Below are 23768 nucleotides of genomic sequence, written 5' to 3'. Positions count from 1 at the left end.
GGGCTGCTGCTTATCAGAAGAAAACCATGGCAGAGAAATTCACAGAGAACTGTCTCCCATGTGAAGCCACAACCTCACAGGGGAAGGACTCCTCTCCCTGAGCAGCAGAAGAAAACCTCGGGTGATGAATTGACCAAAACCCCCACACCCTGTCTTCCTGCACTGTCAGTGGGAAGGAGGGAGGGGCTGGGGGGCTGGAAACAGTGTTTTAAGTGCTTTACTTCTCATTATCCTCCTCTGATTTTGTTAGCAATGAATTCACTTTGCGACTTAAGTTGAGATTGGTTTGCCTTTGAAATATTATTCCTGGTCCTTATCTCACTCATGAAACCTTCGTTATTTTTGTCTCCTCTGCCCAGCTGTAGCAGGGCAGGGTGAGCAAGTGACTCTTGTGGGTGCCTGGCATTTGGCCAGTGTCAAACCACAACAACATAGTAGATGGAGACTCTCTTTTTACAGGAAATCACAAGGAAAAGGTGAAGGAGGATGGCTACAAATTACTGAGATTATGATTTGACACAAGAGAAAAATTTTTCACAATGAGAATATAATATCCCCAGGGAACTAAGTGGTGGATTCCTCAAGGCTGGACACTTGCAAGATTTGCCTGAAGAGGGTGCTGGGCCATGTGGTCAAGACAATGCTTTTGCCAAGAAAGGTGGGACCAGGTGATCCTTGGTATTCCTTCCAACCTAGTATTCCACGATTCTGTGAAAATGAGGCTTTGTCCTTAGTTTTTCATAGCTGTGGCCCTATTTTTCAAAAGGAAAGCTGATCATCTTGCTGCTGTTGGGAGGGCTGAGCCTTATGTCACTCTCTTCCAGTCTCATTTCACACATTTGACTGACTAATTTCCTATTCTGTTTTTTCATTCTTACCTTGTGATGTAGCTCCACTCACACAGTGATGCCCTTTAGTTCAAAATGACAAGTGTTACTTTGCAGCGGTTGTTGTAAAAGCCCATCTGAGCCTGAAGGCAGCCAAATAAATCTGTATGATTAAGCATTATACAAAGCACAGCCAAGAGAAAATCTTCCTGTTCTCAGACTTCCACTTCCCCCAGTACTCTTCCCTTCCCATGCAGACACTTGCACTCTTTTTATCTCTCCCATGGGATGAAATTCTCCAGGGATGTGAAGGTTTGGCTTTTTATTATTCCTGAGGTTGCCTGACAAGGATGCAGAAATAAAATTATTCCAGTGTATGGTATAATCCCCAAGTCAGGACACACACGAGAGACAGAAGATCAAAGTTCACATCTCTGAAATTGTATCAGGATGCAAGCCATAATCTTTGAAAGCTGAGGCAGGTCTTTATGGAAGCAGTGACCTAACTCCACAAAACAGAACATGACAGAATCCCCATCAGCTGGTCTCCTTTTCTCTACCTGGAGTTAAGCATGGAAAATCTAAGAAAGTGTAAAGTGACAGAATTTCCATGGTGTTTTCTGTGGGTTATTTTAGGTCATAGAATAATAATAATCATGGAATGGGTTTTGTTGGGACCTTCAAAGACCATGTAGTTGCAAGCCCCCTGCCATGAGATGTCTTCTGCTAGACCTGGTGTTGAACACTTCCAGGAATGGGACATCCACAGCTTCTCTGTGCATCCTGTTCCAGTGCCTCACCACCCTCATAAAGCATCTTCCCTATGTCCAGTCTAAACCTGTGCCCTTCCCTAACCACAGGGCTGTCACCCAGGCTCCCAGCTGGGAGCTGGGGAACCCAGTTGTTCACCTTACACTTACCTGAGGCAGTTATTATCTGCTGTAGTCATCTCCACCTTCCCCTCCCTTTCATCCCCTGTACCTGTGCATTTGCAGGATCCAGGCTTGTCCTCCTGATTTCCAGTGGCCAGGCAGCCGAGGGAAGCTGAGCTCCTGTGGCTGGGCAGAGGCAGGGAGCAAGGCATGGAGAGGAGGGGTCATTTTAAAGAGCACCCGAGCACAGGCTCCGGTCTCTCTTGCTCACTGTGACAGCGAAGTGCCTCACTGAAAGCCAGTGAGCTGGGACTTAAGTGGCCTCTGATCTTTCTCACTCTTTTTTCCCCACAATTCCTCTCTTTCTGTGCTCGCATTTTCCAAGGAAGAGGCATTTTCACGGACAGCTCTAGGACAGTATCTTTCTGAGGAGGGTAAGAAGTTTTTAACTCCTCACTTTGATAGTTTTTAAAAGGTGGCATTTTAAAGCAGGGGGGAGGCTGGTTGGTATAATGCATTGTTTTGAGACCCCAAGTGTCCTTTGGCATGACTGGTACTTAAGCTAAAATAAAGTAGGTGAAAGCAAACAATCATAGAAAACCAAATCGCTCAGGGTTTTCAAAGTTCAGTAACTTGTTTTTATTATAGGATTGTTTGATTTGTTTCAGTAGGTTTGCATGTCCCATCAGTTACAGTGCTTGTATGCTAAGCTAGCTTGTGAAATTTCTGCTGATGAAAAAGCATTTGTCAGGGAAAAACTTTGGATAGTGAGCATTTTTGAAAAGAGGGCTTAAAATGTTGTACTTAAATGAGCTCTGCAATGATGCAATGAGACAATAAATATTAAGTGCTACATGTTTTAAAAATTTTAAGTTACAAGTCTCTAAAACTACTTAGAACAAACAGATAAGGCTGCCGAAAGAATATGCCCTCGCCAGCTTTAAAATTGTGATTATTAATATGCAAAGCTCTATGTGTCTAACATACAAAGTTATCCAAAAGTTTTGTTTTGCTTCTTTTTCATGCCAACAAATATACGCGACACTTGCAACATCATAGGGTTTTTGCAACAAAAGTTGTGTTAAACAGCCAAGTATACTAAAACACCAGCTATACCTTCAACTGAACCTGTCTTAAAATGGCAAGCTGCTGGGAGGTTGCTATTTTGGGAGGTGACTCTGATAGGTCTCAACAGATGCAGGCCTGGAATGCAGCCAGAGCGGGGGAGCCGGGCAGCAGCTGACCCCTGTGCTGGCACACTGGCATATCAGGGATCACAGCTCACGTCAGCACAGGCTGACACTGACACTCCGGGCACACATGGCCCTCTCCCTCGCCTGCTCTGCACATGGCCGTCACCCAGCAGCAGCGGCAAAAAACTGCTGGTGCTCACAGGCAGCAACCATTCCTTTCTATAATTAAATTACCATTTTGTTACATGCTCTGTGCTTAAGGAAGGAATGATGTGCTGAGATTCTAGATTGAAATATTACTGAAGTTTTTTTTTATTTAATTATCTACAATAAACCAGTCATTTGATTTATCATTAATTAACCTTTTTTCATGGTCAAGTTTTTATGACTGCAAGGATCACAAAGAAAATTAGCATGTGTAAATTGTTTTAAAATCAATACTTGAGATAAATGCTATGTTTGAATCTATTTGAATGCTGGTCTCCACAATTCTGTTTAAATTGTGTTATTGAAGATCAGTGCTTTCCTTCAAGTATATTTTCACATATATGTATTTGTTCAAAGTAACTCCTTTGATACTAGGGGCTGTCTCATATCTCATCTGACAAAAAAAGTGGCTCTTTATTTCATTGAGAGTTCACCTAGAGCCGATATATATAATTTAAATATGTGTTCTAACATAACTATGGGACTGATTCTTACCTTCCCATATGCAGAACTTGTTTAAAATAACAAATCCTGATAGAGTTTGGGTGACATTTTTTCAAGTAGAAGTTAGACATCTCCCTAAATCTCCACAAAATCTTAAAAGTGGGATTATAGATTTCAAATTACTGATACTGAAAAGCGATCAAAGTATGCTATGAGCAGAAAGTATTTGCACATCTGACACAGGAAATAGAACACAGTCTATAAAACTAAAAGTTACAACAACCTGGAAGCAGTTTAAAGCAGGACTTAAATCTAAAATCAATATGACATCATATTACAATCCTCTTTCTCTTTATGTCTGGCTTTTGTTTCTTTAAGAATTTTTCCCAGTCTTAGTGTTTCCTGCTCAAGTTCTGAACTCACCTGTAAGTCTGTAGCTCTGAAGTAAGGGTGAACAAAGTCAGGGGCCCATATCTTTCCTATGCTTCAGGCTAATGAATTCAGGTCTAGAACCTGTCTAATTTAAATAAATATATACATTTATTATATAAAGTTAAATTCTAACTAAATATATTACTTTATTATATAAACTCTCTAAGTGGGTTTGCCAGAGCGTAGAATTTGGCAAACCCATTTAGAGAATGGATTTGCCATTCTCTAATGGCAAACTCTGGCAAACCCATTTAGAGAATTTAACTCTCTGACTGTGGTGATAATAGGTGAATGTTAATTTATGATCTTGTTATTTAAAACAAAAAGGAGTTACTGAATTACTTGTAGGTATATTCTTCACCGTTGGAGTATTGATTGTTATTAATAAGCAGCCATGCTGCAACCTAGAACTTAGGAAAACAGATTATCCTATGTGTTTAGTTTTGTGCATTACACATATTGACAAAGATTAGATTTGTTGCATAATCACTCAGCTATTAAATTTCACAACTGTGGTGTTTAATTTTATTTTTAGCAAGTGCTTGGCTGTAATATTTCATTGCAGTCATGGCCCCTAAGAAGAAGAATGTGAAAAAGAACAAAGCAGATGTCAACGAAACAACTATCATTGTGGAAGATGGCCCCCTCAGTAAACTAAATGGCTTGAATGGACTCTTGGAAGGAGGAAATGGTTTCAGCTGCATCTCATCTGAGGTTTCCGACCCATCATACTGCCCAAACCTCTTGGAAGGTCTAAGCAAAATGAGACAAGAAAATTTCCTTTGTGACTTGACTATCAGTACCAAAACCAAATCATTCAATGTTCATAAGGTAGTAATGGCTTCAAGCAGTGAATACTTTCACAACATCTTAAAGAAAGATCCATCCACTCAAAGAGTGGACCTCAATGATGTGTCCCCAGTGGGTCTAGCTACTGTTATCACCTATGCTTACACTGGAAAACTTACTCTCTCACTTTACACAATAGGTAGTATTATTTCCACAGCAATTTATCTACAGATTCACACCCTTACAAAGATGTGCTGTGATTTTCTAGCCCAAGAAATCAGTGTTGAGAACTGTATGTACATTGCCAATATTGCAGAAACATATGGACTAAAAACAACAAAGGAAGCAGCGCACAAATTTATTAAAGACAACTTCATTGAATTTTCAGAAACTGATCAGTTCCTAAAACTTACTTTTGATCAGATTAATGAACTACTTGCAGATGATGACTTACAGTTGCCTTCTGAAATTGTTGCATTCCAGATTGCAATAAAATGGCTGGAATTTGACCAAAAAAGAGTAAAGTTTGCTGCCAACCTCTTAAGTAACATCCGTTTTGGTACCATCTCAGCCCAAGACCTTGTCAATTATGTTCAAACTGTGCCAAGAATGATGCAAGATGCAGACTGCCATAAGCTCCTAGTGGATGCCATGAACTATCACTTGCTTCCCTATCACCAGAATACACTTCAGTCCAGAAGAACAAGGATCCGTGGAGGTTTCAGAGTCTTAGTTACTGTTGGGGGACGCCCCGCTTTAACAGAAAAGTCTCTTAGCAGAGACATCTTATACAGAGACCCTGAAAATGGATGGAAGAAGCTAAGTGAAATGCCTGCTAAAAGTTTTAATCAGTGTGTCACAGTGATGGATGGATTTCTCTATGTGGCTGGTGGGGAAGACCAGAATGATGCCAGGAACCAAGCCAAGCATGCAGTCAGCAATTTCTGCAGGTAACTGTTACTTTTTTAAAAGGGACGTAGGTATCTATTCCATAGAAGGCAGGTAGATGGACTAAACTGGCTTGTGTCATGCAACATGAACCACTTGGATAAAGAAAAAGGGGACAATATATGGGAGGTATAGATGCTGTTCTATATTAAACTTAGAATTAACAGAAATATACAACTGAAGTTATGCAAAAAATTTCACCATGGTTACACATGCACACTGAGAAATGAGGAAAAACTGAGAAAAGTTATTCCAAGTGATGGAAATAGATAGGAACATAAATAGGAAGTCATGGGATGATCTAAGAAAACTATTCAAATTTTCAAAAGCTTTTGATGCCTCACAGAAAATTTGGAAAAACACCTTTTAGGTATTATAGCCTTCACTTTCTATTCACCATTCACCATATTTTCAACAGCTTTTGTATTGAATTTCATATCCTCTATTTTTATTATTATTATTATTATCATTATCACGAGTTTAAAAACAATGGTACCATTGCTTGAAGGCTGTCTTTTACAGTGTACCCCAAATAATACCTTGCTTCTAAAATTTTGCAGTTCCTATCTATAGTCATCCGAGACTGCACTGGTGATAGCAAGGTCAGAAGAGTGCACGCACTGACATGCAATGTCACATGAGCAGTAGTAGTTTTTAAATAGTTCAGCCTAAAAGCTGGCAGTGCACAGTAGCTTGAAGCAAAGGCTGGGGGTGGGAAAACTTTTATCTGCCTTTTATCTACTAACAGACTATGGACATGCAATGGCATTACACAGCCACAGTCCTACCAGTGCTTCCTTTTCTTCTCCCAGAAGGAACAGTCTGCTTCTCCTGAGGACACCAACCAGTACCCAAAGTTAATGAATGAGAAACATTCTCTAAATCACTTTTATTGTGTAATCTACTTTGTCAGAAAAATATCTGCTCTCTTGACCTTCTGCCCTTAAGCTATGCCTCACATTGTCACAAGGAGTTGTGTCCTCAGTGCAGACCTTGGTTGCAGGGAGGAGGTGGGGGAATCCTCATTGTGCCCTTAACCTTGAGCATGTCAAGTCCCATCAGTATGTCTGTGGACTTGAAGATGACAATGCTGAATGATAATTAGTATTTACTTTCCCATAGTCTTTTTCTCATGTGGTTCTCTGGTCCCCTCAGCATGCAACAGAAGTGTGTGGGTCCACTAATGCACCTCACGTAGCATCTTCAGGAGTCATAATTTGCCATTTCCTATTTCAAAGTTGGTCATTTAAATGTCAAGGACAAAGAATGTTATTTCAGATAGCAGTGGTGTTAGAAAGCACAGATGCTCTTTCCACATAAAACTTACTCCATAGGAGTGGCAAGGAAAGTATACTCACCATTTAGAAAGCATTAAGAGGATGCAAGTATAAATCACAACCTAAAGTTTTTAAAAACTCTCTGAGTAAATTTAGACATCTTTGCTGTGGGTCTAAATTGCAAAAGAACTTCTAAAATTTCTTTTGTGTCTTGAAATTATCTCTTACCAGTATTCTAATGAGATTATCATAAAAAATCAAATTACAGAAGAATCAGATTTACTTCTTTAAAATAATACCAGGTTGGAATGATACAAAAATATTTTTTCTCCAATCAAAAGCTAAATTTATTTTGAAATTTAATCAGGAATACCAGTTTCATTATGCTGACTTTTAATAGGCTAAATAACTAACTGAAATTCTAGCAACTTTGCTTGCAGCAGTGGCATAGGAGTCCTGTATAATTTAGGAGTAAGAGCAGTAAGTAAGACTGTTACCTTCTTTTTTGAATCTTTTCAGATATGACCCTCGTTTCAACAGCTGGATTCACTTAGCGAACATGAATCAGCGGCGCACCCACTTCAGCCTGAACGTGTTCAATGGCCTCCTCTTCGCAGTGGGAGGCCGCAACTCCGAGGGCTGCCTCTCCTCTGTCGAGTGCTACGTGCCTGCAACTAATCAGTGGCAGATGAAGGCCCCGCTGGAGGTGCCCCGGTGCTGCCATGCCAGCGCGGTGGTGGATGGCCAGATCCTGGTCACGGGAGGTTACATCAATAACGCTTACTCTCGCTCGGTGTGCATGTACGACCCCAGCAAAGATAGCTGGCAGGATAAGGCCAGCCTCAGCACCCCAAGGGGCTGGCACTGCGCAGTGTCCCTTCTGGAGAGGGTCTACGTCATGGGTGGGTCTCAGCTGGGGGGGCGAGCGGAAAGGGTCGATGTTCTCCCTGTGGAGCGTTACAGCCCATACACGGGCCAGTGGAATTACGTGGCGCCACTTCAAACCGGAGTTAGCACGGCCGGTGCCTCCACCCTCAACGGGAAAATTTACTTAGTGGGTGGCTGGAATGAAATAGAGAAAAAGTATAAGAAATGCATTCAGTGCTATAACCCAGATCTCAATGAATGGACAGAGGAAGATGAGCTGCCCGAGGCCACTGTGGGCGTATCTTGTTGTACTATATCCATGCCCAACACCAAGACGAGGGAGTCCAGGGCCAGCTCAGTCTCTTCTGTCCCAGTCAGTATCTAAAGACAGGTCTAACCAGCAATAAGTAAAAATGTTTACCAGCACGGCAATATAATTAACCCTTTAAGTAGAATTTTTGTGCTTATATAGAAAAAAAAAAATCATTGGCTTTGCAAATGTGCTTTGTAACAGTACAAACTGGCCAGTTTTCATGAACTTTAGTACAGGTGGCATGAAACAGCACATTAGGGATAAGATCAATTTTCTTAGCAGGAAAAGAGAGTTAACCCATAACCACAGAATTTCATTCTCTTCCTGACTTTGCCACTGACTTACTATACTATCTGTGGCAAATAATTTAATTTCTTTATGCCTTGGTTTTCTTACCTGTAAAATTGAGATAAACTTGCTTCAGAAGATTGCTATGAGGCCTTTTAATACTAATTTTTAAACACTTTCAGAACCCAAAATGAAAGTCCAATATGACTAAATAATGTAGATCAGAAATGTGCCATGTCATCATAACATTGATCAGTTTTGTTCTTTTCTAAGCATTTTCTATTTTCACAAACAGAAGGGAAAAAAAGGGCAAACCAAAAATACCACACATAGCATATGCATACTTTCCTTTTGGCATGGTGGTATTCCCAAAACCTCTCAAAGCATTTTCTCCTTCAGAAGGTAGAAAGAGTTCCTCATCTTCTGCCATGAAACCCTTTAATTCCTGTATCAATGCTGTGACATGGCTTTCAAGGTCTCAATCCACAAAATACTTTAGCTTTCATAAGCATTATGGGCCAGCCTCATTGCCAGATGGCTCTCCTGACCTCTGTGTAGACCAGGGAACATCACCTCATCCTCCTCCTCATGCCAGGGAGACACCCCTCTCATTCCAGGTGGAAAACCTGGAAGGTGAGTTCATGCCAGGAGACACCAAGGGCTAATGGCATCTGAACATGGGGAAGATGCACAGAGCAAGCTCCTTTACATTACTCCAGCAAATAACCAGTGGAAATAGGAACAAAGATGGAATAAAAACTTCAGGATCTGCCCTTTAGAATTTGTGTGGAAAACAGGAAATCGTGGGAAAACTTCCTTAGTAGAAATAAAGAGGTACCTTAACACCTTTTTTTGCCAGGTGTAGGCACAATAACACCCAAAGTAACCTTCTCCTGGGCATACCATTATGCATCTCCTTCTGAAGCCTTCATCGAGCCCTTTATATGGAGATTTCAGTCATATTATTCCAAAGGCTAGACTAAAGCTCTTTATGTTGAAGTTTTCCCAGGAGTCTTCACTCATCTTAGTTTGCCTCCAAGAACTTTTCTTCCTGATTTCAGCAAGAGGTGAGGGAATTAAGCATGTAACTTCATCCTATTCCCATAACCAAAGGGATATGCAGCCCATCATGTCCCGTGAAGATTTGATACCAAAGGACTGCTGTCAGCACAAAATGTCTACATCAGCACAAAATGTCTGCATCCTTCTTTTGGGGAGGAAAGAGGGAATACAAGGAATTAAAATGATTTATTATAACCAGAAGGGCCCTCACCTTAACCTATTCATGGAGGCTTCACATTCAGTTTCCTCAGGTTATCATTGACACCTCCAGGCTTCAGTGCCAATGAGAAGCCATGCTCTTAGCAGCAACACTTATAAGGCAGACAAATTTTTATCTCATTTGCAAAAAGGGAACACTATAAAATTGTCTGTCAGTGCAGATGTTGTCGAGACAAACATTTTCAAGACCCAAGCTCTTTGTAGCTTTGTTAAAGCTGCATATTGAGGATCAGCATGAGTGTGACATGGTATTAGAGATGAAGTAATTCACTGTGTCGGTTGGGATTAAACTCCATGGTACTCGGTCCTATTTTCCAGTTCTAACTTAGAGTTCATCTTTGCATCCTGACTACACAGTTTTAAATTTCACATCGTATTTTTGAGTGCTGCATATTATTAGCATACACTGCCATCGATGACTTGTGGTCAGAGTAGCACTGTCATATAATTTTGATTCATTTAATTGGCATATATTTGTTCTCTACTCTGTGTAATTCAAATAATAACAAATGTGGAACAGTGTAACAGAGTACTCTTACTTTAAGTATGAAAATTCTGTTCTTGCCCATTCCAATCAGCAAAAGCTTTTCCTGAAGGGGAGAAAAAACTTCTCTTTTCCCAAGTCATGACCACATGTTCCATATGAATTCATTTAGGAAGTTCTTTAGAAATAGCCATCTATTCCAATATTTTCTTGTAATTTTTTTAATCTGTCTGGTCCAATGAAGACACCTGTACAAATTCAATTATAACTGTATTCATGGTGTAGTTACTTAGTTTTTATAATGTATCCATAAGGTTGTATTTATGAATTGAAAAAACAATATTATGGCCTCAAACATACATTGGATAGAATTGCCATATGCAAGTATCTCTTTTTCCCTTTAAGAATTCAGTTCCAAAATGCCATGAATAGTCAGACATTGCTGCATGCTTTCCTGTTTATGAGCTAGCACTTCATGTACATCAACAACCATCTTGGTTTTGAGTAGTAAATTATTTATGAATGATGGGCTAAGTGCAATGAAACTTCTCTCTTACTACTTAAAGGGTTAAAAACTTTGGGGGCCAAATCCTTTTCATCTTACTCACAAAAAAGTTTCCATTTACTTCAATGGGACTGCTGAATAAGATGTACAGGATTTTGAACTCTTGGCCAAATTCTGGCAGAACAGTAGATAAAAGTGTCATACCCAGAAGGAAGACTGCTCCTCTGCCTCCAGTGCCCTTGGCCATGACAAATCCATGAAGACATGTCCTAGGACAGGAGCCAAATACCACTGGCCGTGTGTTCCTTCTGTAGCACAAGTTAGCACATACTTCAGGCCAAAAATCTTAGGTAGATTAACAAATTGTATTGTTACCAATATAACACTACAGGTTGGCTTTACATTATTTTCTGTAAACATCTGTTTAGGTTTCAACTGCACATTGAGCCAGGATTTGGCCCTTAATATGTGACACTATTAGCTGGACTTAATATTATGTTGAATCATGCTATGTACTGAGCTATTTGTGACATTTTATGTATGACCTTCTTTTGTTAGAACTGTGAAAATTACTTGTGTGTTCTGTTTTACGGGATGTTCTTTCATTGTCTGGTACCATATATTCGATCTCTACATGTTTAATAGTGACATCTCAGTTGAACTTGAAATACTGTGTATACCAAAAAGAAGTTTTAAAGTGCAAGGAAGTACTGTATATGGTAATATTAAGTAGAGCAGAGGACTTCCAACTGTATGAGATGCAGACTGTTAAAGCACTACAGGGATCTTCTTTAATGCTGTACTAGTAGTACGAAAAAAACCAACCAAACAACACAAATTAATATAAGCTGTTATCCTCAAAATTCTGTATAAAACACCCATGCATTTTATACTTGACACCTGTGCTTCAAATTCAGATCTGAAAAATAACTGTTCTTCAGTCTGTGAGAGAAGCAGTTTGCAAGGGTTTGTTTTCTTGTTTATTCCTGACTGTTTAGTTGTATGGGAGAGTGTGTTAGAGATTGTGAGGGATAAACTTACTGTTGGAAAGTTGTGCTGAAAGGAAGATGTTGTGTTTAGTTCTTAATCAAGACGAGATCATGATCATTTAATCTCTTCTTGAAGTGAACCTCCAAGATAATCTGTGGATCAGTCAAGAGTCCAGTAAACTTGAATCCTTCAAAGAGGGAAGCAGGCAAAAGTAGCATCAACTAAGCTCAGTGAGGTATTGAAAAGTGCTTTGTTGAGATTTTAAATAGCAGTTCTTGCAGAAAAAAAGGATGCAATGAATGAAATGACTGAGTAAGAACATTTCTATTATCCTGAAACCTAGATTAGTTTATCTCACAGTTCTAACTCTTACCAAATCATACTGGGTTTAGGAGCAGTTTTTCCTTAGCAGCTGGGCTTGGTAATTCTAGTTGCAAACCCAGCAGTCACACAAATAGTTGTATAAGCATGCATACCTTCTTGCATTCAGTGGGACTTCTGCTACAGAAGTTGCTCCCAAGGATTTATATTTGGAAAAATAAAATATAAGAACTAAATCCATGAGCAGGCAAACATCAATGTCTAATTAAAGCCAACATGAGGGTGTTAGACTGATCCTCAACATCACCATTCACTTACCATACCAGCACCTGGCATTTTTTGAGACTCCACTACCCTGTAAGGATAATATTTCCTTGGAATGGCTGCTCAATGAAATCCCATATATACTCCAAAGGTTTGGTTTTTGTTTTTTTTGTGCAACACACAGGATGGGAGGTGTCCATGGAAAAGCTAAAATGGAGTCACTTAGAACCATAAGCAAACTAAGATTTTGTTCCCAGTCCTCAAGGATATTTGAGAAAAATGTGCTAGAAAGGAGCATCTACTTCAACACATACCTTTCCATAAGCAGCTTTGCTTATGTTCCACTACTGAGATTTTCATCATCTTTCTGATGAAAAGCAAAGATCAATTTTCAATTGTCTGTAACTTCAATTCTCAGTTGAACAGAATTTTCAGTCCATTTTATCTGTTTAGCCAAGCTGGGAGATCATTTTCAAAGTCTGAATTCACCTGCAATTGGAGCCAGTAGTCCTACTGTAGGTTCTTGACCTTTTTACAACTAATCTTCTCTTTTGTCAAAGATTTGCTTTGTATAAGTACTCATTGTAATGAGTGTTAGCACAGTGTAATGCACTGATTTATACTTTGACTTCTCCTTGAAAAAGGAAGATCTCTTGTGTCTTTTAGTTTCTCTTTTCTTATCCATAACTGAGTGACTATCAGAGCACCAAAGAAGATGCACAGATGTGAACAGTACATAAAAGCTCAGCTGTGAATCTATAAAAATCTCATTGCTGGTGGCTACAATAAAGAAAAGGACACATTCTGAAATGCCTGCTGGATAAAAAAAGGTGAAACATCACAGAATCACAGAATATTCTGAGTTGGAAGGGACCCGTAAGGATCACAGAGTCCAACTTTTAAGTGAATGGACTGTATGGGGATCAAACCCACAACCTTGTTAAGAAATTAGTTGCTGGTGCTCATTTGCAAGTGTGACCCTGCACAGAGCTCTGTTCCCAGAAGTTCCCTAAAGAATAAAGGAACACACATGCAATTCTATACAGCTGGTGTGAGAAATTTGGTTAATACCAGATAAGTTTTACCATGCAAAAGACATACTTGTCTCAATGAAAATTTTCAATAACAATATAGGCAATTAATAAACTTGTAGGCAATTTCTGTTGGTAAGAATGGGAACACACACATTTAGATACACTGTGAAAGGAAGATGTTGTTACTCTAATTGCAGTCTTATCAGTTCCTTTATTGACAAGAAAAGTTAAAAATATAACTTATTTGTATAAAGCATTTTCCTGGCTTATAAGTGTTAGATTGCTTATACAGAAGGGTTTTCTAAATGTACACTTTAAAGATGGACTGTGATAACACAAGGGAACATAATACAACAGAAAAAAATCTGTAACTGTAATGTGAGAATGTTACTACTTAAAAACTGAAATTTGTAGTGCAGCAAGTTGTCATTAAGAGGAAAACAGCATGTTGGTATTTTTCATTGTGTGCTTTAAATAAAACTGTTGACACATGGCACAAACAAATTATTGTAAAATCAGTTGGAAACTGCGAGACTGCCTTTCTGACAAATGCCTGGTTGCAGTTGAAATATGCTTTGTTTTCTGAGCCCTGCGCTGATCCTTGCTTTCATATCAGCCAACTGGAATGTTTGTTACACCCAGGCTATCAAACCACCTTCACAATAACCTGCACAATGTGACACTGGAGCCACTTTTATTTTTTCCATTTTATAACAAAGACAACAACTTGCTTTTTTACAATTAACTTCACAGTCTTTTGTTGCAATCAAAATGACTAACAAGAAGTGATGATAAATCAGATGTCTGACTAGCAACTGAATATATTTTCATTTGGATTGTATGGCTAACAGTACCAAAAATAAAAACATCTAAATTTCAAGGAAAAAAAATTAGTCCAGATTCTGAAGAGCAATTAAGTTGTGCCACAGATGAGAGGGTTTGAGATGTCAAAAATTGTTCCCTGTGTTGTGACATCAAGGACTTGGTTCAAAGTGTGATTCTATAGGTCACAACCTGAAGGGTTACCTGGTCTGTGGCTGTGCAGAGGTCATGACTGTTGGGTTCCTAAGATTCCATCATACAAAAGGACACAGAGACTTTATCCTCTAAAATTTTCTACTCCATTACAGATTACCACAAAGATCACTGCCAGCAAGTATACCAATAGTTATTACAGCCAATATGAAGACTAATAAAGTGAATATGAATATGAATTAATATGAATGAATACGAATGAATATGAATGAATGTGAATGTCAAGCTATTACAATTATTACCAGCTATCAATAATATCAGTCAATAGTATGATGTCAATAAACACTAGCATCAAGCAGTATGGTAGTATACCCAAGGGCAGCAACAGCCAAGTAGAGTAGGTGTACTACAAGTACTAGAGATTGCCACTGAAACAAACTGATCAACAATAATATAACAGTAAATATGCTTAATATATATAATATTTACATTCAGCAAATTAGCCAGACTTAAGAAGAAGCCAAACCAGCCCAAAAGGGAGCAACAGACTGATCCTGGAGGGGACACCCAACCATCCCCAAAAGAGGGGAAGAAAGATCCAAGCAGTAAGACAACAGAGTTTCCCTTCAAAACAGATCCATGACACAGAGTGTGGAGTCAGCCAGCATTCCCACTGAATCCAAGAGAATGGACAGTTCATGTGGGATTCAGCTGGGGAGTTCTCAGAGGGAAACAACTTTAGTCTCTTTTATAACAGAGAGACATTAAGTATGTGTAGGAGATTCTGCTTTGAGAATCTAATAAGTTATGTTCATTTCTATTTTTCACCTCTAACAGACAATAGATGATTCTGTTTTCTGATTTTTTTTTTACATCAATTTTATATCTCTGTGTCGTTTTCCATTTTCTCAGACAGTGAAGTGTGATTACAGTCTCTTGGGTTTGCACTTATTCCTGATACCTTGGGATGTCTCTGGTATCTAGGTCCGTGGCTGCACTTTTCAAGGATGCTTGCAGTTCCTAGGCCTAGTCCTCAGCCTCGCAATCCCAGGCTGGCAGGCCTTTCTCTCTCATGATGTTCAAACCAAAAAATTTTTCTGTACAGCAATTTTCCTCTTCTAACCAGGTTGCTCACAGCTGGGAGAGCCAAGGCAGCTAGGTGAGCCTGCTGGCTCTGAACAGGACCCATGCACATCTGGAGCAGCAGCTGGGCTCCTTAGGGCACCTGAAAAGCCACTGCCTGCCTGTGGGTGTGCTTACCTGCACATCAAATCTGGGAGTCAGGACTCAGTTTTCTAAAATGTCCCTTGTGCAGACAGCCCAGGTGCTGCAGAGCATTTCAAATGGCACTGGGTGTCCAGCTATGGCCACTCAGTCAAGCCTGGAAAAAGGGACTTATTTGCCCCTCTGCTTTCCACACTGCAGTCCAGAGTGAATGGCTGACCTGTGTGTATGCTGATACATCCACCAGTCCTGGCTGCCTTGGATAGTGATGAGGATTTTGAGGAAACAAAAGGGAAGATTTTGCTTCAAAATTCAAGGATGGTTTTGAAGAGTCAAGACATTAGTCTGTATCATAAAAACTGCTAGAATTAGACTACAATTAGACTATGATATAAAAGAAAAAAATATTTTAAGCAAGTCTTGACAAATGCATTATTTGCCAGCATTGCTAAAGTAAACATGAATTAAAGTAGAAACTATATGGATCCCTTATTTCTTCTATTTGCTTTGTTACTTAAGGGCTTGAGAAAACTTATTTTTCTGTATTGTAGTTATATTTTAGAGTTTATTATGTCATATTTTCCCTTCAAAAACAGTTAAATAATATGAGTGAAATATTTACTTAGCAAAAGCTGGTTTTCTGTAAATTATCCATAATTTAGCACTAGGTCTTGCATAGATTTATGGTGTCCATTATAGCAACTTAAACCCACTATGTAGAGACCTGTAAATTGTGTGCTGCTTATTTTCATGGAATGCTTATAAGATAAATCTCAATCCTATGGCACCATATTCTTTTTTCATTTGAAGGACACCATGTATTTTATAAGTAAAATTCCTAAGTAGCACAAGAAATTCCACCTGAATATGAGGAAGAACTGAACTGTGTAGGTGACCACGCACTGTAACAGGTTGCCCAGAGAATCTGTAGAGTATCCCTCACTCAAGAATCATCGGGACACAATCCTGTGCCAGGTACTCTAGGATGACCTTGCTTAGGCAGGAGGCTGGACCAGATGAACCTCTGTGGTCCCTTTCAACCTGACCCGTCCCATAACTCTGATTCTGTAGTGATGTGAGAATAGCTAAGATGAGTAGGGTCAGAATTATGATGAATTTAATTAGAAACAGTCAAATCTAACAGGCTGCTTTTGTTTTGTGTTATTTGTGTATGGGATTATCCTGATCCAAACGGGAAATTTACTGAATTTACTGAATTTACTTCTCTAAAGGAAGATAAATTCAGATTAAAGGTCTTTCAGTCTGCAACTTGTCTTCTTTTCAGTGAAAGCGGCCACAGAACAAATCACGATTTCTCATTCTGTGTTGGGTAATGCCACCTTTTAACAACTTTGCAAATGGTTATGGAGGGAATATCTTTGATAAAGCCACTCTCCAAATTGTTACTTAGATAACCAGGAACACCATGCTGCTTTACTGACCGCAGCAAAGCTTGTCTTTCTCAGCCTGGCTTAACGTCAGCTGAGCGCTTCTATTTCTTGCCTTTAGTCAATGGCACAAGGCTTGCCCAGTTAATTTAGTTTCGATCCTCAATTCGGCACCTGATGCTCACGCATCCCGAAGGCTCATCACTCTTACGCGGGATCTCTAAAGCGTTTTGCACTCCCGAATTGTTCCGGGAAGGAGACACTGGAGGGCACCAGAGGCCGGGGATGCGCCGGGCTCCCCGCGGCGGCGAGCCGGGCCAGCCGGGGCCGGGCCCGCGGCAGCGCCGGGGCCGACGCGTCCCTGCCAGCCCGGGCAGGCGGCCGTGCCGCGGCCGCGGGACAAGGCTGTCCCACTGGGAAGCTGACGGCAGCACCGGGGGAAAGCGGAGGGAAAGCCAGCAAGTGCTTTTTTCAACCAGCACTGCTGGCGGCTCCGGGGACGCGAGTGAAAAAGGGGAAGAACATTCAAGTCAAGAGTTATTGCGTCATGCAAAAATGTGTATTTCAGCCGTGGTCTGCCCGGTGCCCCTTCTCGCATGTCCATCTATCGTCCATAAACATCCTAGGAGTAAAGACTCTGGATGATCCCAGGAGGCCGGTGCCATGAGCCTGAAATAGCAGACTGCAATTCAACAAGGATGAGGTGAAAAAATTCCCATTTGCTAAAATCAAAGTGAACAACGGTGCATGAGGTTTGACAACATTAGCATCAGGGAAATATTTGTTGGATTCAGAATGAATTTGTGGTCACTGCAAGAGAGTGCCATCCCTGCCTTCACAGGGAAAAGGACATAGTCTTGTTTGGGGAGGACATACATCTTTCATGGTTTTGGCTCACACCAGGGACTTGGTTTGCATGTTGCAGATACATTATCTCACCATCGACCTATCTCAAAGTTTTTCAGTCTCCTCAGTCAGAGCTTTTCCAGTTTGAATATATAACTTAATATTTACCACCCTTGTAGGTGGTAAATATTAAGTTTCTTTTCAGCTTCCCAAGCCAGTCTGCTAAATGCTGGACAAGTTCTTGCAAGAACATATTTTGCTTTCATCCCAGTGCAGTATGAACACATTTTTTAAATTACTGACATTTAGCAGATGGGAAAAACAGTTATTTCCTATGTTGCTGGGAGAATGGTGCAGCCAACAGATTCCTGGCCCAGCTGCTGCTCTAAAGCTGTTATGCTGGTCACTGCATACACTTGAGAGTTCAGCCAGTGAATTATGGTTTGCTATAATAAGAATATTTTGCTTTCCATTAGATCACACTCAGTGGAACAACAGCAAATGCACTGAAGCTACCAAAATGGCTCTCAGTGGCATTTCAGGGTCCCTTTGCTTCATTGCTGGTGTCAAACAAGTTCTGGCAAAAGGACACCTTGGCCACATTGTCAGAAGTAACAGATCAGCTCTTGTGAAGGAGGAACAGATGTGGCAGACCAGGTGAACTGCACAGCACTTAGACTGCAAAGGAATCTTAACAAAGCTGAAAAAATGAAAGCGAAGATCACAAATCCTGTATTAAAAATCAATGCAGAGCTCTCTTAAGGTGTTATGTAATAACACCGTAAGATGTTAGCAGCAGCTTCAATTCTTCTCACAAAATCCTTTGAAACAAAAGATACACCTGTCTTCTGGATGGAAATTGTTGCAGGGAATCACAGCAAAGAGACTGGTTCATGCAGCAGAAGCAGAGCAGGAAGATGTGTCAGTTTGGGTCACTACCCAGAAGTGGGATCTGTTCATATGAGAAGTAAGTGTTCAAAGAATTCCCATAGGATCATATCTCTTTGGAAGGGCAGACCACTTAAAAAGGCCAGATCAGTCATGCAAGTCATGAAGCTGAGTTGCAGGTATTAGCTGCTGTGTAAGCTAAATTCTTTCATATCTGCCACTGGTCCTTTGAAACACTTGGTTGAGGACAACCCAAGGTCAGGAAGCATAAATTTAGACATCTATATATGTACTAGATATTAAACCTTCAGTTACAGGCAGTACAGTCAAAGGTACACGGTGAGCCAATGCAGGCACATGAAGTGATTTATTCAGTCACCCACAAGTCCTACTGTAGGACAACCCAAGTTGCTCCTTAGGCTTTACTGACAGTATTGGCTCAAAACAAGATTCACACATAAATGTCCAGCACTGCCTGTGTCCTGTCTGGCATCCAGCCATCCCAAAAGGATGAGGGTTTCTCTTATGTTTTACGTGCCAGGCATATCTCAGACTTCTTAAATTTGTCCAAAGGCACTAATATTTAGGCAAATGAATCAAACCACTGGTTTCCACTGACCTATTGATCTCCATCATCAAAATATAGACAGCAAGCATATATATCTTTATCTACGTGTAGGCATGTTAATTTAAGAGCCTCTATCTTGATATTACCTGTTTTTCTCTGCTCTTGAAAATTTTGTTGGCTAGGAGTTTCATTTTGAGGCTGTTGTGTCTTTTAATTTTAGAAGCTCTCATGCTTTGTTTCATTCACCTGAAATATGTCCATCAACAGTTCACATTCTCAAGTCTTAACAGGCTAGTGCAGAACAAATACATGTGCACACAGGTAGCTCTAGAGACTGCATTCAAATTTTCCTAACTCTGGCTTACTTGTGTTTTGCCAGAAAATCCTGGGAAGGCAGCCTTGTGGCCCTTCTTCAGCATATGGGGACAAAAATTGTACTTATGTGGAGTTATGGGTGACATGGTAATTAATGTGTTCAAGAACATCAGAAAAAACCAGTAAAATGAGTTCAAAGGAATGGTCAGTATTAATAACCAAGGACATGTACAGAAGCAGTCAGACTGGAAAATGGTGAAGGATGAGTTGTTCATTTATATCATGACAGAAGACCTCTGGTCCCTCTGCAAGAGGACGGCAACAAGGATGTCACCTGGGCCATGAGCCCTTCCACTGTGCTATGAGGAAGATGAGGATACCCAAACAGAGGTATCATGGACAACAGACAGCAACCTTGCCAGAGTTTTATGGAGAACAAAGCTTCTGAGGTTGAGATGAGGATCTGGCACTCACTGATCATCATGCAGCATTGGACTCTGGACCAAATTCTGGTCAAGATCAGCTTGGGAGTGATTGTTCCAGTTCATTTGTTTTGAACTTTTTCTCCCAGGCTGCATTCTTTTGTTTTTGCTGGAATGAAACACAAAACAAAACCTGCCTGACATTCAGACTGCTCTGCTGATGACTCACTGACCCACTCCATGGCTTTAAGCTAGCAACTAGCTCACTTGCTGTCTCATTTGTGCCTTCTGAAAAACAGGGTAATGAGTATTTGCTGATAATGAAAAAGTGAACATGAATTGAATTGCTCCCAGAAAGTAAATTACTAAATAAATATGCATTAACAAGTGATCCTAAGACAAGAATATGCTTATGGGAGCAACTGCATTTTCACTGAGGCCAGTCTTGAATAACACCCTGCCTTACAAAAGGCTGAGAGTCACTGTGACAAAGCACAAATTGCTACCAAGGTTATTAAGGTGACTCTTCATTCAACGGTATCACAGGGATCAGCAAATGATGTGGCACATTCTTCAGTTTTATTTCCTCCTTTTGTTGTTGTCCGTGGCTGCCCCTTCTGCAGGTACAGCTCAATTCTGCTTCTCAATCTCCTTCCACAAACAACTGAGTGCCCAGCTTAACCAGGCAACTTTGCAGGTCTCATCGTGTTTTAGAGACATTGTTGTAACAGCTTCCAGATGCTTCAGTTCAGAGGGAACACCACTAATATTCACACATTCAGGACAGAACTAGTACAGTAATATATTCACATTTATTTACTTGCATTACCGTAAATTTTATAGACACAGGCAGAAGTGTTGACTAACACTTTCATTGTGCTCAACAAAGAAAAGGTCTTAACAGAAGTACTTGGACTGGTAGCCATGAGGTAGAAAGCAAAAGGAAACAGAAACAATCAATCCGAGGCAGCAGTTTCAGGATAGCAACCACTCAACCATCATCAAGAGCTTAGTGGGCCTGAGGACTTTGAGAGAAAATAATTAGGTGGCTATGAGTTGTTTACAATTACTTTTTCAGAGAAGAGAGAGTGCTTCTTGGAAAAAGCATCACAAGCACGTGTTTGAAAATTATCCGTTTGGAAATGGAAAATTACTAAATTGCATCATAAGCTGATCAGCGGTAGGGCTTGACCTCTAAATACTGAAAAGGTTATTTTAGAAGTTGTTTTATCTGAGCAGTCACAGCACACAGAATGTGGGGAGTTCCTGGGAATAATCATTTAATTCTGCAAACAGTAAACCTGGTGAAGCCTGGTTTATTTTGAACTCGTGTTTTATTTTCTTACCCGCCCAACACAATAACCTCTCCTAAAGATCTTTATGACTTTCTCCTCACCTCAGATGTACTTCTTCAGCATGTTTCCTCTCATGACCTCTAAATACCATCTAGTTGAAGGGCTCCCTGACAAGGGACATGTTCTGTCTCGCAGCCTGATACCCACAGTGAGTGGCACAACCACTGCTGGTGAGCACACACTTCAACTTGGCCTCATTAAATTTCCTTTCTTATGTAGAGGCAGTCTTCAGAAGTCGTGCAGAAAATCTCACTATTCTTTATCTCAGATGGTCATCCTAACGAAGCAGAAAAGAGAGAAAGGCACTCTTAGTCCATGATTCATCCTACCCTAAAATAGACATCTAAATCAGGTCATTTGAATCATGGTTAAACATGCCAGCTGGGCTCCACTAACTGTAAGGGCAACCAAAGGGATTATCTCAGATGAAGACATTGGTACTACAGAGGTCTAAACTTAGGTGAAATGAATCCTACTGTAATTCCTTTGAGCTCTGTGTCACTTCGTGATGTTAAAGAGTTGTGGTTGGTTTCAAAGCTTTTAGAGTAGGACAGATGGATGGACACTGTGATTGCTGAGTCTTCCTTCATCTGAATGCTAGGCTGAAAAATAAAAAAATCTTCCCAATGGGAAGAATGAGAAAACAAAAATATATTTATGCATATTTTCACAGAGGAAGATGCTACATTTTCTACCACTTTTTTGAGCTCTCTTCGTCTGCTCAACAGCCCCTGTACATGTGTGAGTTGTTAGAGCAAGGCACCTCAATGCTGGTGTCACCTCCATCTTCCCACCAGATAGAATCAATGCACGTTGACAGCAAGTACCAACAAGTTGCCCTCTTCCACAAAGGTGAAATTAGTTCACTTACCTTTTTGGTTTTTGTAAACTTTTCCAGGAATTAATGTATATTTTTGTAGTCAGAGATAAAGAAAGAAGGTGATGAAAGAAAGATGAAAGAGATACATTGGTTTCAACAAGATCAGAATATTTAGTTGTCCTGTATTGCAAAACAGAAAAAACAACAATTTACTAATAAAGGACCTTGAAACTTTTTCTTGCAGTGCCCTCTTTTTAGGACAGTCCAAGTTTCCACATGCCTCTTTCTCCAGCCCTGGAGCTAGCCAGCAAAATCCCTGCTATGGGCTGGTGTGTAGATGCAGAGGTGCTCCACAACTCTGACTTGGTTTATCAACACACAAAGTCAATTTTATGCAACTTCATTGTGAAAAGCCGTCCTAAACTGTACAGAGTTGTACAGTAAATGCTCATGACTTACCTTGTGGGTGAAATTCCAGGACAGCTGGGTTTGGGGCACCTCCCAGCATGTCCTACACACCATTTTGCATAGTCATCCTAGGTTGCCACATGCCCACCTTTGCAATTTTTGTGGCTGCCTGGGAAATGCTGTCTGAGGGCTCCTGCTCATGCTGCTCCAGCATTTCCATCCTGCTTGTGGCATGCTGTGGCATGAGGCTTGGTGCTCATGTGTGCACCATCCCAGCATAGGGAAGTAAGGATCAGAAAAATTTCACAAACACTCACAGAGCTCTGCTGGAGGTCGGTGTCACTGTCCCCAGGTTAACAGCCACCCCCAGGCTCAGCCATCCCACTTAACCTCACCCTGTGAGGAAGGACAAGCTCCCAGAGACCACCCTGCATCCTCCTCCCTGGTCCCCTGAGAGACAGTTCTCTCCCTTCCCTCAAGCTCTGCCTCCTGTGGGCACACACATCCACATGGCTGGATGGAAAACCACATCACAACCCCAAGCCTGATTACAGCTGTGGTTTTGTTCCCATTGGATGATTAATTAATTAATTGGATTAATTCCTTTGTTGTTTAGACCAAGCTTGTGCAAACTCAAGGGAGAGGTTAGGAATGAGCAGGAGGGAGGCAACACTGTATCTAGTACCAATTCTGGCAAATGTTAGCTTAAAAATACAATTCCATTCCTGAACCAACTTCTCAGCCCTAGCAGAGAAATCCTTTTCAGCCTTCTCTCCAAGAATGTGGAGGGCATAACTGCTTCTGCGACTGGGCCACCCAAGTCATACAACCCTCAAAGAGCAGCTGTTGTTAGAACTGGCAAACTGAAAGTGCCAGGAGAGGAGGTTCTGAAAACGTTCACTTCAGACAAGTCACCAGGTTTCTGAAAAGCTAAGCGAAGCAATCAGCTGCCTGCATTGCACGGAAACCTCATGGCAACCCTCAGGAAACAGTATATAGAGCTTTTTGTGTTATTTTCTTTCAATTTAGTAGTGACTAAACAACTTGACAAACTCTTGTTCTTCCCTCTGCAAAAAGAATTAGTAGGTTTGAGCTGCACCATACCATGACACACGTGATGCTGCTCAGTGGCACAGGCAAGAGGGACCCAGACAAGGTGCTCTTGCTCCAAGAGGGCTCCTGAATCAGCCTGGCCCTGTGCTGGTGAACTCATGGAAAATGTT

At 40.6% G+C, this 23768-nt stretch overlaps 1 protein-coding gene across 1 annotated transcript; it reads left to right on the top strand.

The window, feature by feature from the left end:
* The first annotated feature begins 1946 nt into the window (after window positions 1-1946).
* KLHL31 (kelch like family member 31) lies at window positions 1947-13840 on the top strand. Its single transcript, XM_041477493.1, has 3 exons — window positions 1947-2133; window positions 4511-5714; window positions 7509-13840. Exons 2-3 carry the CDS (start codon window positions 4543-4545, stop codon window positions 8239-8241), a joined length of 1905 nt encoding a protein of 634 aa, XP_041333427.1. The 5' UTR covers window positions 1947-2133; window positions 4511-4542; the 3' UTR covers window positions 8242-13840.
* Window positions 13841-23768: the final 9928 nt, after the last annotated feature.

Source organism: Pyrgilauda ruficollis, unplaced genomic scaffold (assembly GCF_017590135.1).
Source record: "Pyrgilauda ruficollis isolate IOZ18807 unplaced genomic scaffold, ASM1759013v1 scaffold40, whole genome shotgun sequence".
Classification (NCBI taxonomy): domain Eukaryota; kingdom Metazoa; phylum Chordata; class Aves; order Passeriformes; family Passeridae; genus Pyrgilauda; species Pyrgilauda ruficollis.
Note: the sequence above shows the minus strand (reverse complement) of the source record. Positions and strands in the feature narration are given on the sequence as shown.